The sequence below is a fragment of the Zosterops lateralis genome, assembly GCF_965231275.1.
Source record: "Zosterops lateralis genome assembly, chromosome: 16".
In the NCBI taxonomy this organism is placed as follows: Eukaryota; Metazoa; Chordata; class Aves; order Passeriformes; family Zosteropidae; genus Zosterops; species Zosterops lateralis.
The window spans coordinates 7,905,731-7,920,652 of NC_139776.1; the positions used below are offsets into that span (position 1 = coordinate 7,905,731).

Here is a 14,922-nt window from a genome sequence, read left to right on the forward strand (position 1 = left end):
CATCAGGATAGGTGTGTGTGGTGGAGAGTGATCAGTCCCAATTTCCCATGGATGGATCTGCCCGATAACCACAGCTCCACCAAGAGCCAGAGAAACTTCTAAACATCCTCCGGCCCTTCTCCAAGACCTTATCTGAGCTGCACAGCACCACAGGGCAGTGATGAAAGAGTGGGGAAGGGACCACTGGTGCGTGAGAACAGACTGGAGCTGTCACATGCCACAACTAAATACACCTGAGTAGTTCAGGAGGGTGAATTGTCCCCAGCACCACTAGAAACAGGCGATGCCACCTCCTTTCTTATAGAAAACAGCACGATTAGCCCCAAAACAGCAAAGAGTCAGAGCCTTGGCATCACTTCTCACTGGAAGACAAGAGCTGCAGTGGCAGGACCGAGCCCGGCCGGCCCAGTCGGTCTGACACTGTTTGCTCGCAGCTCACGTCACTCTGAACAAACACAGGGCTCACCTGGAGCACTGGGAAAGGTACTGACAGATCCACACAGCGGGAAATAAAACCTCCCGAGTTTTTACTCGCCGGGCACGCCAGAGTTAATTCCCAGTAACAAAAATGAGTCGCCCTTCACTGAAAGCGACCCATTCACACCAGGGTGAAGCCAGGCTAAATGCATCGGTCATCTGACCTCCCGCATCCCATGAGCCGTTAGGCCAAGGATGAAAGTTTTGCTAAAGCATCTTTGCCACTAAAGAACACTGGTGTGACAGCTGGACCCGGCTTTGTCTGGGCTAACTCTGTCCTTCAGAGCAGATCCCAAGTTTCCCAGGCAAAGGCGGCTCCCGGCGGCAGAGGCTCCGTCCCCACTAGAGGGCTGTGCAGCCGAGCCCGCCGAGCAGCGAGGAAATCTGTTCCTAACTCGGTGTTTCCCTGTGCCTGCGGCCGGTGGTCCCTTCTGTGTCTAAAGGATGTGTTTAGGGAACTCCTCTAGTGCTCAAAAACTACTTAAAAATTAGCAGCAGGAAACAAAGATCTCCCCGAACCAAGACAATAGTCTCTTGAATGAGAGCTATCTTAGAGCTCAAGTTAAGTTGATCAAGAGGTATTTATTGCCTGAGATGTTTAACAGCCTCTTTAATGGACTGGGAAGTACCTTATCATCCTCATGTGATGCAAACGCATCATCCCACTTCCTTTCAAGTACTGCCTGCTTCTGCCTTCCTCACCTCTGTGAGCACAGTGTTTCTTCAGGATGCTTTCATGAAACACCCAGCTAAATCCGTGTCCCAGGGCTCGCCCAGCAGCTGCCAGCTCTGCCAAATTTGTTCCTGGTCTCTGGACCATGTGGAATGAGGTGTCTGCAATTCTCACTACTGAACTTAGAGACTGAAAATAAAAACCCCACTGAACTTACAGACTGAAAATAAAAACCCCACGTGCTCTCCTCTGCGGCTGCAGGCTCCCCTCCCTGCCTTCTGCACCCCCAGGACTGGCTGGAGATGGCTCCAAAGCAGAAGGAAGTGAGTGAGCTGCCAGGGGAAGATGCATCTTAACTGCTCTCAGAGCCTCTGAGACACTGAACTGGGCAAGCACAATAATGTGTAGACCATGCAAAAAGGAGGAGGAATTCACATTGCCAACCAGCCTCTGCTCATGAGGCTCTGTGAGCTCTCAAATCCTGCAGAGGTTGATCCTCACCAGCACCAGACAAGACCAACTCCCTGTACATCGGTGGGATTTAAGCCCCTGCAACTCCCTTCCAGGATTATCCAGCTGTCTGAGCTAAAACATTGCTTGAAATAGTGCTCTGAAAACCACCTCACATCCACGCACCATCACACACTCCAGGCTTACAGGGAAATTACTGGATGGATGGGATGTGTGATGGTGCAGGACAAGGCTCTGTCCCTCTCAAACACTTAAGAGTCAGTGCAGCAAAGCCATAGCAACAAGAAAAACACTCTTCTTATTTCCCATCCAAGAGCAGGTCCTGCCATCCAGTGATTGCATGACCTTCTGCCAGCAGCCACTGAAGCAATCTTTGAAAACGTTTCTGTATCATTTAAACCTGGTTACTCGGCCCTGGACTGTTTCTGCCAAGGTAGCAGCAACAACTCCAGAGCAGAGAGAGAGAGAAAGCCTGGCATTTCAGTGCTGGGATTTGTCCTCTTAAAATCTTTCTATTCCTCCTGTCACCAGTGGAAACCTTGCCCAACAGCAGCATAAAAAATAAATCCAAGGCTGAGGTTGAGTAACACAGAAAAGATTGTCTGAAAAATGACTGCAATAGAATAACCAATCATTTAAAAATGCTAATATTTAGCATTTGAAAATGAGGTGGAAGGATCATTATAGATAAATATCAAATATCTTCTATTCGTTCCTTTTTTCTTCTAGATTGAGAAGGTCAGCAGTTCAGAGATGCTTTAATGCCTTGGTAGATACCACAAAATGGGGTTAATTCAGCACTCTGGAAAGGGTAAGGGGCCTGATTTTTCACATATGTGAGAACTGGTAAAAAAATGGGGATAAAGGAAGATTTCCACCCCAGAAGAACATGCATGTCCTACTGAACCCAGTATAAGCAACACGGGTCTCTGCTGTTTTCCACTGTCCCAGAACAGATGTTCCGACTCCAAAAAATATATAGAAATAGATTCTATGGGAACTTTTCACTTGTGAGCAACCACGTAAAGAGCTTGTCTTCTGACAGTTTTTTGTCTCTAAGCAGGGATAAAATGCTTTCTTTAAGGTTCTTCTGGCTGTGCTTCCATCTGGAGACACTGGTGCCCTAATACTGATGTGCTTAGCAGCACTAATAGATTACACTTACATGCACTTTTTCTTTTCCCTGAATAATGAAGTTAAAAGGCCACTTTGGCATAAATTCACTCATTGTTACCCCAAGTGAAGCGAGTTTCTCCTGGTGCTGCTGCATACAAATAATTGCTTTTGGCCAAAGCCAAAGGGAAGCACGACTCCATTGCTTAATTTATTTCTATTAACACCATCAAATGTTAGTAAGAGGAAGGCAGCAAAGTGGCACAATGGCAGCGCTCAGCGAGAGCAGCCTGGATATGCTGGTAGATAAAACCCTTGCAGGGAATATCTGCCTAGTGCATATTTTAAAAGCAAGTTGCACTTTCTGCCTGTTTTGCATTTGCATAAAAATCAGAATTATTTCTGCTGTCTTTAGAGAGCTCTTTCAGTTGGCAAACACCTGGAATTCCAAAAGCTGCAACACCTGAACTGTGCAACCCTAGCCCTGGGGAAGGTATGGCAGCAGCCTGTGTCACAGGTCACACAGCCCATGTCACACAGCCTGTGTTCCACAGACCACGCTCCACACACCCTGCCAGGCTCCTCCAGGAAAAAAGCATGGCACTGTTTTCTTTTCAGTGCAAAGTATGAAGAATCAAATTAGGAGGGGAATGCCTGTGGAGGGAACTGACCCCTGTTATTGGCATTATTACACTCATTTTCTTCATGTAGCCTCAGCATTTGCTGCTCCAGGTCCAGCCATAGCTGCCTCAGGAGTGTGGTGATTGTTTTCATTCAAGTTGCACCAGGGGAGGTTTAGGTTGGATATTAGGAAAAATTTCTGCACCAAAGGGGTTGTCCAGCCTTAAAACAGGCTGCCCACCATCCCTGGAGGGATTTAAGCCATGTCAATGTGGCAATTGGGGATGTAGTTTAGTGGTGGGCTTGGCAGTGCTGGGGGAATGGTTGGACTCAATGATCCTGAAGATCTTTTCAACCTAAATAATCCTATGGATTCCCCAGGGGAAGCTGGGGAATGTCCCATATCAGAAGGGACTGCATTCAAATCCTGCTGGATTTTCCCCAGCAGGTCCAACCATCTGAATCCTCTCCAGACTTTTGTCATGATGGAGAATTTCAATGCTTCAGAAGTCTGAGCAATAGGACTGATCTTTTTTTTTTTTTTTTTAACTTTGTTCTCAGGAATCAGTTTCAGTAACACAGTGAACAGCAAATTTTACTTCTTCCAAACAGGTTTTTCCCTTGGCTGCTAGGGCTTGAAAAGCTTCTAAAGCTGCGCTACAGTGTAACGACAGGGGCACAGGAGAAGGAAAACTTTAGAGGCAGGGAATAACATCAAACCATTTGATTTATGATCTAAACCAACAACTGCTGGTTGCCTCAGCTGGTCCCTTTTTGTTCCTGCATGACATACGCTTCTATTCCAATCCCTGCAAGCTTCAGGAGTATTCATGTTAGCAGCACATTATATCGATCTAGTGACAGTTCCAGTGCAGACTGCTGCACCAAAATTCAGGGTATAAACTCCAAATTATCAACCAAAGTTCTCAAAACAAGCACCCCTAAGCAGGCAGCTCAAAAACTCAAGATCCACTACTGAAGCCTCCCGACCTTTGGGTGGTTTGCTGTCCTGGGAGTAAGATCAAACTGCAAGGCCAGTTTGTTACCTGTACAAACTGGGTACAGGAGTTTAATGAAGCTCTGTAGCACACTTCCCTTAAGCAGCTTCAGAGCCAAGAGGAACTGGTTGAAAATGCATAAATGGTGACAAATCAAACCAGTCAGTCCTCTGTATGCAGAAAACTTAACTTGAAACAACTACTTCAAATGCTGAAAAGCACAGCCAGCTTTCATGGCCCCTGAGTCCCTGACCTTGGTGAAGAACAGGATTGCAGGGTCTGCTGCACCAATGCCACTCTGCCAGGAGCTGCACCAAGACCCAGCAAACAGTGCACAACCCAAAGGTGGTTGGAAGATGTTGGTCTGTTTATCCAGAAGTGGTCCCAAAGTAGATATCAGGTGGCACAAAGGGGCACATCCATGTCCACAGCCCAGTTCTGCCCAGCCCAGTTCAGCCCAGCTGCCCCCCAAATTGTCCACAGTTCTACTGCCTGACCCATCATGAGCACAAAACCTGGCACATCAGCCTTTCACCTTTGAAAACCTGAAAAAAAATCCTGAAACTCACTCAAGTGTCAAACAAGTGCAAAGGAAAAAGCTCTGAGACACAGAAATGCTTCCCACCAGATGCCATTTTGTCCTCCAGCAAGAAGGTTTCACAACAGAAGTGATGGAGGAACTCAGTATCCCTCCAGCAAACCCACACTTGGCACTTCACACCCTGGCAGTGATGCTCTAACCCACATCCCTTTAGGAAGCTGCTGGATAAAAACACCCATCGAGTGCTCAGGCTCCCAGCAATGTTTTCCACCACAGCACCATGCAAACGCTGTCACATCTTGCCACTGGCAGCAATGTGTGAAATCAGGTTCAGGTTTCAGTGTGCTGGAAAGAAAATCCAGCACTGGCTTCCAGTGCAGATTGTGGGGAGCAAGTAAAACATACTTTTCTTTTTATAGACTGTTTCCATGGTGCACAGAGGTTCCCATAGCTAATTCTGCAGCTGCAGAACTTCAGAAAATTGCACAGCCTGGGTATAATCCTGTGGCAGGGTGCCCCATACATCCCCAAAGCAGAATCCAGTGGCTTAACACTGTCACCGAACAACAGAGCCGTGTCCCAGTTTGACGTGGGAGCTGCAGCTGAACCCCCTCAAGTTGCTGAGCAATTTAAGAGAGCCCCCGAGCAACCAAAGCCAGGTCTGGGCTTCAGACCCCATCTGCTAAAGCTCCCAGACATCACTGGGAGAAAAACAAATTACTACTTGCCATATTTATTTTTAAACAATTTCTTAGAAGGACCGTATGTCTAAAGAACAAGCAGACTGTTACAAGCAATAACTTAATCAACCCCATCTCTGCCTCTCTCCCCTGGCAGGACTCTGAAGCAGCCCAGCTTCCCCTGAGCCAGGAGATCCAGGACGTGCTGCCTCCCAACTTCCAGCACCAGGATTTGGTCAGAGCCTGAGCAGCTGGGACAAACCAGCCATTCCCAAAAACATCCTCCCAGAATCAATGTACCCCACCCCATGGCTCCATTCAGCCCCTCAGCACAGGCACTCACCTGCTCCTGTGAATTCATCACCCGCAGCTTCATCTGCTTCAGGTAAGTCGAGGTGAGGGGCATGTTGTAGTCAATGATCCCAGACACCAAAGAGGAAGGTGGCTCACTCTCTGAAGGACAGAGGAGAAGCTTTATTTAGATGAGGGACGTGCAGGTATGTTCTCATAACTTTACTCAGGGGTATTCAGGAGAACTTCAAATCCCTGGCAAGAGCCACCACCCACTGAGAGAAGGTTCCTCTAAGAACATGACCCCACCAAGAACATAATTACAGAACAGATGTTGTCTTGGGAAAAGAAAGAAAGAAAGAAAGAAAAAGAAAGAAAAAGAAAAAGAAAAAAAAAAAAAAAAAAAAAAAAAGCATCGCTGTCACCTGTGAAAAAAACTACATGTAATGTATAATTTTTCAATGTCCCCCAAACTTGAGGAAGAAACTGAGTCTTGCTGAAGCCTCAGAAGCATTTCCACGCAAATGGGATTTGTACAGGGGGTGCTGAACAAGGATCTATTTGCAGCTTGTTTCAGTATTGCAAAGTCTTGCCAATTTTGCTGGGATTCCCTCAGGTAGGAGTTAACATTAAGGCAACGTATTAAGTATCTCTATCTGGTGATGAAGATTATTTTTAACATCCTCATTAAAACACAAACTTAATTTTAGAGATCTTTAATTTAAATTGTTCCTGTTGATTCCTCTGGCTGCATCACATTGAGCTCTAGAGATGGCTCCAGGTTCGGATGCTCCTGCAAACTGCTCTGTCTGGCCAGGCCGAGTCCCCACAAAGCAAAATCTCAGTTGATGTCACTGAATTCTCAAAGATTTTTCTGCTCTGCCACCACCACTGCAGATTCTGCAGGACACAGAACATGAAGGCTGCTGGAATGATCTGTTCTAACACTGAATTAGCAGGCTCATGCAGTGGGTTTGTTCAGGAGGACAGTTGCCACTGGCCACAAGCAAGATTTCTTTGCCCTCAGCACAGGCAGATCAAAATTTGGAGAATTAATGCAGCCTTCCAGCACATGCTGAAGGGATGTGTTGTATCCACTGGACAGGGAACTTAAGCAGCAATGGAGGAAGAAGGATTCCCAGGAGCTGAAGGTGAACTTATGGTGGGAGGTTTCCATTCCTGGTTCTGACTCTCCCTGGCTGGCTTGCATTTTCTGGGGTCACTGGTTTCACAGGCATGTGTGACAGAGCCCCTTGAAAAAGAGCCTGCACAAAATGTTTTACAGCACCCCAGAAAAGCCATCAAGCCAATCCTAATGGTTCTGCTTCACAGAAATGCTGAGTGTCAAAACATCCTGTCCAAACTCAGCAGACCTGAAGATGCTCCACACCTCTGGAAACACCACATCTATCATGTCTGATTAAGAAATTACCTGATCTCAAAACTGCCTATAATTGACTTAAACATCACAAAGGTCTTTGCAATTCTGCTCTATCAAGACATTGACTGTGTCCGTGGAAATACAATTTTCTTTTCTCAGGTTCATCTAGTCCATTCCTGGGCAGATGGAGGATTCCCGCCTGTGGGTGCAGGGAAGGGTGGCTAGTGCCACTCAAGCCATCAACTTGGCCAAATATGAAGGTCCAAAGCTTTTAGGAACCTTGTGAACTGATTCCTCCATCTTTTCTCATGGCTGCATGTCAGCAGTCTCTGTCACGCTTTGACCAACAAATTAGGAGCACTCCTGTGTCTCTCTGTATTAAACACCAAAATAAACCCATATTCTGCTGTGCTGTGATGAAAAGATGCTAAAATCCCAGTGCAAGGGGAGCTTTTCACAGGAACAAAACCTGCCACCTTCCCCAGCTGGCTGAGTCCCCAGGAGTTTAGGAAAACATTTGCTAAGAGTAACACAAATAGAGCTGCTGTCTCCCGAAGCACAGGCATGGCTGAGGTGAGTGTTTCAGATCTCTGAGGATGATAAGTTGCTCTCCTGCCATTCCCCACTCCACTGCTCAGCACTGCAGAGATGAATGAAGCTGAACAGGAGCAGCTCCACAACTTCAGATGGAGAGGAAGAGGGAGGTAAGTGATCTTTTCGTGCTTAGATTCAGCCTGAAACCAACCTGATGTAAATTTGGAACAATCCCATTAGAGGCCACAAATTTGCTGTAAATTTGTTCAACTGCACCACATAAGGACTTGAGCCCAAGCAACCAAACCCCGCCTTTTTTCCCCCCTTTTTCTAAGTTATCTGGAAAAGAAAGAAAACCTTTGTTTTAAAAGGCCTGGGGGGCTCCACGGGAACAATCCTCACATCCTATGTCACAAGAGGAGGCTCCTGGAATCCTTTAGCTCATTTTTCAGTTATCTCTGTCACATGCCCCACATGTTGGACACACAGATGGAACAGGCAGAAATGGTTTTGATCCTAGCTCCACATTTTTATCACTCCACCAGAATCACTCCTAATTTAACAACACTGTAAAGAGATGCCAGTGAAGTCCAGTGACGTCCAAACTTTCCCACAAGCAAGACAATTTGCTTTTATGAATGATGTGTGTGCCCTGCAGGGTTTGATGTCAGATATGTCTAATTAGGGATTTTTGTGATCACAAATTAAATGTGTTCAGATTTGTTTCATAGACAGGAGAAGTAGAAAGAGATGGGAATAACTCAAATTTTGTCATCTTACTGAGTTAAATTTTACCTGTATGTGCTTCTATGTGTGTATGCACGTGCATACACCTCAGTGATTCTTCTGAGCCCAGTGGTTTTTTTAGGTGATTTGCTCCTGATAAATTCCTGAATACGCGTTAGTGAAATCAGACACCCTTCTCCAGTAAAAGTAACCTTATCTAATCTACTCAATGCATTTTCACATGTACTTAGTCACTATTTAGGTGCTATTCAGGCAGAGAAGCACTTCTGTCCTTTCATTCCTAGTGGGTAAGACTTTTTACCTGTGGGATCCTGATTGATTTATTTTTAAGACAACTGCTAAGGGAAGAAGGTTTATGAAAATAATCAATAATTGATGTTAATTTATAAATTTGTTCAGGACAGATGGATATCAGCCCTGATCATGATTCCGTGCTAGGACCACACTGGGAGGGATATCCAGAACTGGGTGCTCCCTGAGCTGCCTCTGACCTGGGATGGCTTTGTGTTTCTGGGAGAGGCACAGGAGATGCAGGATGGTGGGTGGGTAGAAGCCCCTGAAGGAAGACCAGGTTGGACAGGGCTTAGAACAACCTGATCTGATGGAAGGTGTACCTGCCCTCGGCAAGGGGTTGGAATGAGATGGACTTTAAGGTTCCTTCCAAACCCAACCAGTGAATCTGTGAAGGACCAACAACCCTTTTCATCAGCTGCCTCCTGAAACGGGATCCTAAGCTCTGGAAGTGGCAGCTCAGCTACTGCCAGGCATTTAGAAAGGTGTCCTGGTGTGGGTGAAGCCAACAAGTGACACCCCTGTTGGCCTTGACTCATCCCATCACCTTCCCATCCGTGGCTGCTGCAGTGCTGGAACATCACCCGTGATGGATGCAGAGCAGTCAGTGTAGGGGTCAGGTTGGCTCCCAGCAAGGCCAAAGGCCAAAACTTTTCTGGATGTAATTTGAAAGAGGCATCAGGCCCTTAGCTGGCAGAGTGGGAAGTGCTGTGGTAATGGAGCTTCAACTAACAGACCTCACGTGGAATTATTTGGGAGAATTTTTAAAAAATATAATGAGTACAAAGCATTTCAGTCAATACCTTTGGATAGATGGCACATAATCCACTTACACACAACCTCTGGGATGTCCATAGCTCTGCTCCCAGCAGTAAACAGTTGGCAATCAGTATTTAATACTAGAAATTCTCTATTGTTGGGCCTTTTGTTTCTTAAATTCTGCTTCCTCTCTTGACAAGGGCTGCCAAATAAGACACTTTGCCTTGCCGCTTTCGAAACAGACCAACTCCCTGCAATTTGCTCAGGTTTTTTTTTTTTTTTAAAGAAGCAATTTGAATGGCTGAAACCAACATCACTTTGATGCTTTGCACTTGATAATGAAAACAAGTTTGTAATTCAGGAAAAACAAACAAACAAACAAACAAAAAAAACCCCCCAACAAACAAACAAACAAACAAACAAAAAAACACACAAACATTCTACAAGCTACTCTGGAAGAGAACCTGGTCCCATCTTCTTCCCACTCCTGCTCTCTCCTAGACCTAAGGAGCTGCAGATTAGACCTGTCCACAAAAGGACTATAACGAGTCAACCACCCCAGTGGCCACACTAATTGTGTCACTGTGATTGCCAAAATACTTGCCATTATCTAACTCAGGATCGTGTGCTTATCTATTAATTAGTGTCAATTGCTTCTTTATCAGAAGCTTCAGCTATTCAGACATATTCAAAATGCCAGTTCCATGGAAAAACTTTAGGTTATTTCTTTTTAGACATTGAAGTTTCCACCCACATATGATCATGGGCTGGTTGCAGCCACATCTGTGGTATTTCTGACCCATGTTTTGGGTGGCACGGGGGAAGCTCAGAAAGAAAGCCCAGGCTGCTTCTGCTCCCTCAGCTGTAAGAAGCAGGTTTAAGCAATTCCTTCAGTTTGGCTCTAAGATGAAAAATAGCCCACGTTAGGAAACCCCTTAGGTTACAATGTATCTCCTGGGCAGGGCAGTAACCTGGCAGCTCTTGGTGGCACTGGGCTGGCGCAAAATGCAATGTCAGCTCTGCTGGCACTTTACCTTTGGGCTCCAGGCCGTTGGAGTTGAAATGCATCCTCTTCTGGCACTCAGTGCAACTCATCAGGAACCTGGTCACAGCCTCTCTCGGGAGGAAAGCATAGGTCTCTGCAATCTGGGGAAACAACAGAGAGCTGTATGTCCTGGGAGAGGGAGAATGGGGTGGAGAGCACAGGGACCACAGGCATCACTCCTGGCCACACACTGTCCCCTCCAGCCCTAAATCCCTCCCTCCAGAGCAGCTGCTGGTGGGGGAACACTTTGGGAGGGTAACTGGTGTGCCAGTGAGGCACCAAGACACAAATGAACAGACTTTTGGTATCCCTGAGTACCCATTACCTTCCCAGAAACGCCTTCCCGTTCCCCCTTGGAGTCTGGGAAGAGCAAAGCTATGAACGTGTAAGAATCAAATGTGAAAGTAAGGCCTCGTCAGCTCTGTTTGCATTGTTAATTACCATCACACCAGTAACCTGAAGAATCCATTAATCTTTTGTAAGGGCAGGTCACTTTTTCCCACAATGACAATCAATTACTGTTAATAATACTTTGCACTTCTGTGACATATTTTATCTAGGGAATTGAAAACATTTTTCCAAACAGTAATGAATTAAGTCTCCTGAACCTTTGTGGGATATGTATTTTACAGATGAGGAAAAGCTAAGGATAAATATTTAAAACTTGGATGCTTGAAGTTAAACACTAGATCCAGATCTAAGCACCCACAGAAGGTGTCTGGCAATATCAGAGTCCTGTAACAGCAATTAATTCCTGCCAGCAGTAATTTTATGGTATTTCTAGAGATCAAGACTAGATTATTTGGAGAAGGAATGAATCAATTTTAATGTAGACTTCTTTAAGCCCATAAAAGACCATCAGGAGTCTGACCTGGGTAGCACAAGTCATGAAACTTCACCCAGGTTCTCCTGGAGCCCGGTGGTCTGTGGTTTGCCTAAAACATCATCCAGGAAGACATCTGGTCTTAATTGGAAGGCACTAAAAGGTGGAGATCCCAACTCTTACTTTGGGCTGGTTCCTATGGTTAATCACCCATCCTGTTTGGTCTCAGTGACTTGTCCAGGCACGGCGGTTCCCAAACCAGGGGCCGTGACCCCCACAGGGGTCACAGCACTTACAAGTGGGGTCATAAAACAGACAGAAATTCAATTGTTTGTGCCAGTCCTCGGGGCTGCGAGCAGAAGTGGGGCTCAGCACGGGAAGTGGGGCTGCAATCAGACACCTCGTGGTGAGGGCTGGCCCAGGATGGGCTGATCCCCCTCCTGTGGCCGGTGATGCTGATCCTCCTGCCTTACATAGTTAACAAATAATACCTACATTCTAAAAGTCCACATTAAATACAAAAATACCAAAATTCCACGCATTTTCCACCCCGAGGGAGTGCTGTTCTGGCAGCAGAGCAGCGGGGCAGGGGCAGGGGCTTTGCTGGATCTCAGCTGAGGCAGCGCCGTGCCCGGCTCTGCGGTGGGAGGGCGCCGCATCCATCTCCACTGCGCGGCAGCAGAGCCCGGCCTTTCACACGCGCAGAATGCCAGATGGGTGGAAAGTTCAGGCGGGGACCTTGTCCCAGCGCTCAAATGGAGGCTGCAGTGCCTGGTCCTCATGGGATTCTCCTCGTATTTAGCTGCGGCCCCGGCCAGCTCTGTTGTGGCCGAGCTCAGTCTTTGCCTCTGTGTGATATTTATCGATATAGCAGAAGGGATTCCCGCAGAAAGGCTGAAATGACGAGCCTGGAGATTGCTGGTGGCAGCCGTGATGTGGTGTTGCAGGGAGGGAACTGTCCCCCCGTGCTGCCCGCCGGGCTCAGCCATCTCCCTGCCTCTTTTGCTCCAGCAAGCCCACGGTCTCTGCTGCAAATGTTCAGCTAATTTTAGTGATACAGTTGTTATTTCTCAGCTGATTTGATGCTCTGCAGAGCAGACAGCTTCCTTGATGAGTTATCTCCCATCCAAACTCCCTTACTGATTGCCTCCCTTCGGAGGTCACGGACAAGGGCAAACTCTCCAGTGTCTCTAATCAGAGGCGGTGGGGAAAGGGAGCAGGGAGAAGGAAGCAGGGGATCCTGGAGCCTCCCAGCTGGCCACCAGCAGCGTCCCTTTGTGCACCCGTGCCAGGCGTGGCCTGTGCTCTGCACCATTTCACCTTCCAGCTCGGGCTACAAAGGCTCTCTGGAGAGCAAGGGCAGGAGAGAGGGCAGGAGAGAGGCTGGGCAGCCCAGCCAGCAGCGTCCTGCCAGGTCAGGAGGGGATACACGCTGCTAATGTGATGATCTCAGCTCAAGAGGGAGATGAGGGGTGGAGCGTGAAGCTCTCCGACTGCTGTGAGCAGGCCTGGGAAAACAGACGGATCCAGGCTGCTCCCCTGGGGCTGTGCAGGGCACAGATTAGTCCTCCAGAGAGATGAATTGAAGGAATTAGGGAAGGGTCGGAGTGGTCTGCTGGGGAAATGAGCAGAAAGTTTTCGAATTGTGGTTATGCTGGTGGGGCTGCCCCCACCCCGGACCACAGAAAGGTCACTTGCCCCCAGCCAGGGAGGGTCAGTGTGTGTCCCAGCCCCAGCCCCGTGCTCTGCCGCAGGGGCAGGACTCAGTGCTCAGGGCAGGGAGCAATGGCAATGAGCTCTGTGTGCTCCCTGCTCCCTGGGGACCCCCAGCACATGTGGGAGGCTGCAGGGCACTGGGCTGCCTCAGCAGCACTGCCAGCACCACGGTGTGGATGGAGCACAGACAGAGGCAGGAGGACAGACTCCAACCCTGTGCTGACACTGGCAGCACTCTGAGCTGCGCAGAACCTCCGGCATCATCAGAGAGGAGGGCAGCCTGCACTGCAAAGACCTCTCTGAGACATTGTATACACCAGAGAGATGAGCTGCCAGCAAGCCACTCCTGTCTCTAAGCGACCTGGTCCTTAGGGCTGTGGGATTCAAGGGAGTAGCTTGGTTTTGGACAGTGAATTCAGCTCTTCCTGTAAAAGCAGAGCCTAAATGTTTGCATTGAAGGGCTGTGCAGAGTCAGGAGAAACAGCAAGCTCCCTGGAGAAGCACACTTCAAGCTAAATTATTCCTGACCTAACTAGAGTGGTGTTTCAGGATGGATAGAGCTGGTTCTTGGCATCCATAGAACCAAGACAGGACTTAGCTTGGTGCCTGCCTCCATTTTGTAGCTGAGGAAACCCAGGATGGGCTGGAGAGGAGGGAAGGCCACGGCCATGCCCCAGTCCCCCTTTCTGACAGCTCCTGACCTTCAAGGCCCACAGGAGACATTTCCCTCTGGCTGAGGGAGACAGGGAGGCAGATGACCTAGAGCATGCAAGGGACTGGATAAACATTCTCTCATCCATCACTAATACCGAGGATTTCTCTTCCTTTTCCCTTCAGACATGCACGGTGTCTTTGTATGATTCCCCTGCTCTCTCCTCTCCCAGCAGCCGCGCTGTGCTGCCGCTGCAGCCCGGATTCCTGTCCCCGAGCACAGCTGCTGCTCTGCCTTTAAACCCCTCCTTCCTCACGCCTCCCCGCACAGGCACACTGGGCTCTGCCTCTCCTCTGCCTCCCGCCAGCGGCTCTGCTCCTACCTGCCCTGTCATCCCCGTTCCTGAGGGACTGTCCCTCCCGCAGCCCTGCCCGGGGCCCGGGGGGCCTCTCACCGCTCGGTAGGTTTTCTTCTGCCCGGCATGTTTGGGTGCTTTGCCCGGCTCCGACGAGCTTTCCACATGCATCGAGTAGATGATGTCAAAGAAATCTTCCACCACAGCCACGCGTTTCAGAGAGATGCCCTCGGGCTCCGACAGTCCATCTGCCCCCTACAACAGTGCAGGCAAGTTGAGTTAGTGTCAGCGATGGGTGACAGGGGTGACGAGATCGGCCCGGGGCTAATGCGGTTGGAGGGGGCAGAGTGGCAGTGCTCCCGCCTCGGGCTGCCTTGGGCACGGGGGATGTGGGGGATAAATTAAACATCGCTTCAGGGAGGATCCTGCTGTAGCCAGGGCAGTGGCGGCTGCTGCTGTTGTGCTGCTAAAGCTGGCAATGAAATTGGGCCAGGAATAAAAACAAGGGAAGAGTCCAGAGTGGAGTGACAACTGATCAAGAAATTCAATTTCTGTAATGTGGGATGGTTTTGCTAGGCGGGGAACAGGCAGGGGAAGCTCTTTAGACCTGCACATGGTGCTAAACCATCCTGGGGAGCCCTGAGATGTGAGGTACTCTCCCTGGCTGCAGTCCCTGTGCTCGTGGATCAGCCAGCAGGACAAGGTTTCACTGTGATGCCAGGATACAGCCCCTAAAGGAAGGAGCCAGCATCCC

At 48.4% G+C, this 14,922-nt stretch overlaps 1 protein-coding gene across 1 annotated transcript; it reads right to left on the reverse strand.

Annotated features, from left to right (window-relative positions):
* Window positions 1–5,695: 5,695 nt before the first annotated feature.
* On the reverse strand, window positions 5,696–14,456 carry LOC310915960 (nucleolar protein 4-like; the record flags this gene model as incomplete). The annotated part of the gene is made up of 3 exons (XM_083873184.1): window positions 14,268–14,456; window positions 10,612–10,723; window positions 5,696–6,027 (listed from the first exon to the last, which is right to left on the reverse strand). Exons 1-3 carry the CDS (start codon window positions 14,337–14,339, stop codon window positions 5,696–5,698), a joined length of 516 nt encoding a protein of 171 aa, XP_083729310.1. The 5' UTR covers window positions 14,340–14,456.
* Between the last annotated feature and the right edge of the window lie 466 nt (window positions 14,457–14,922).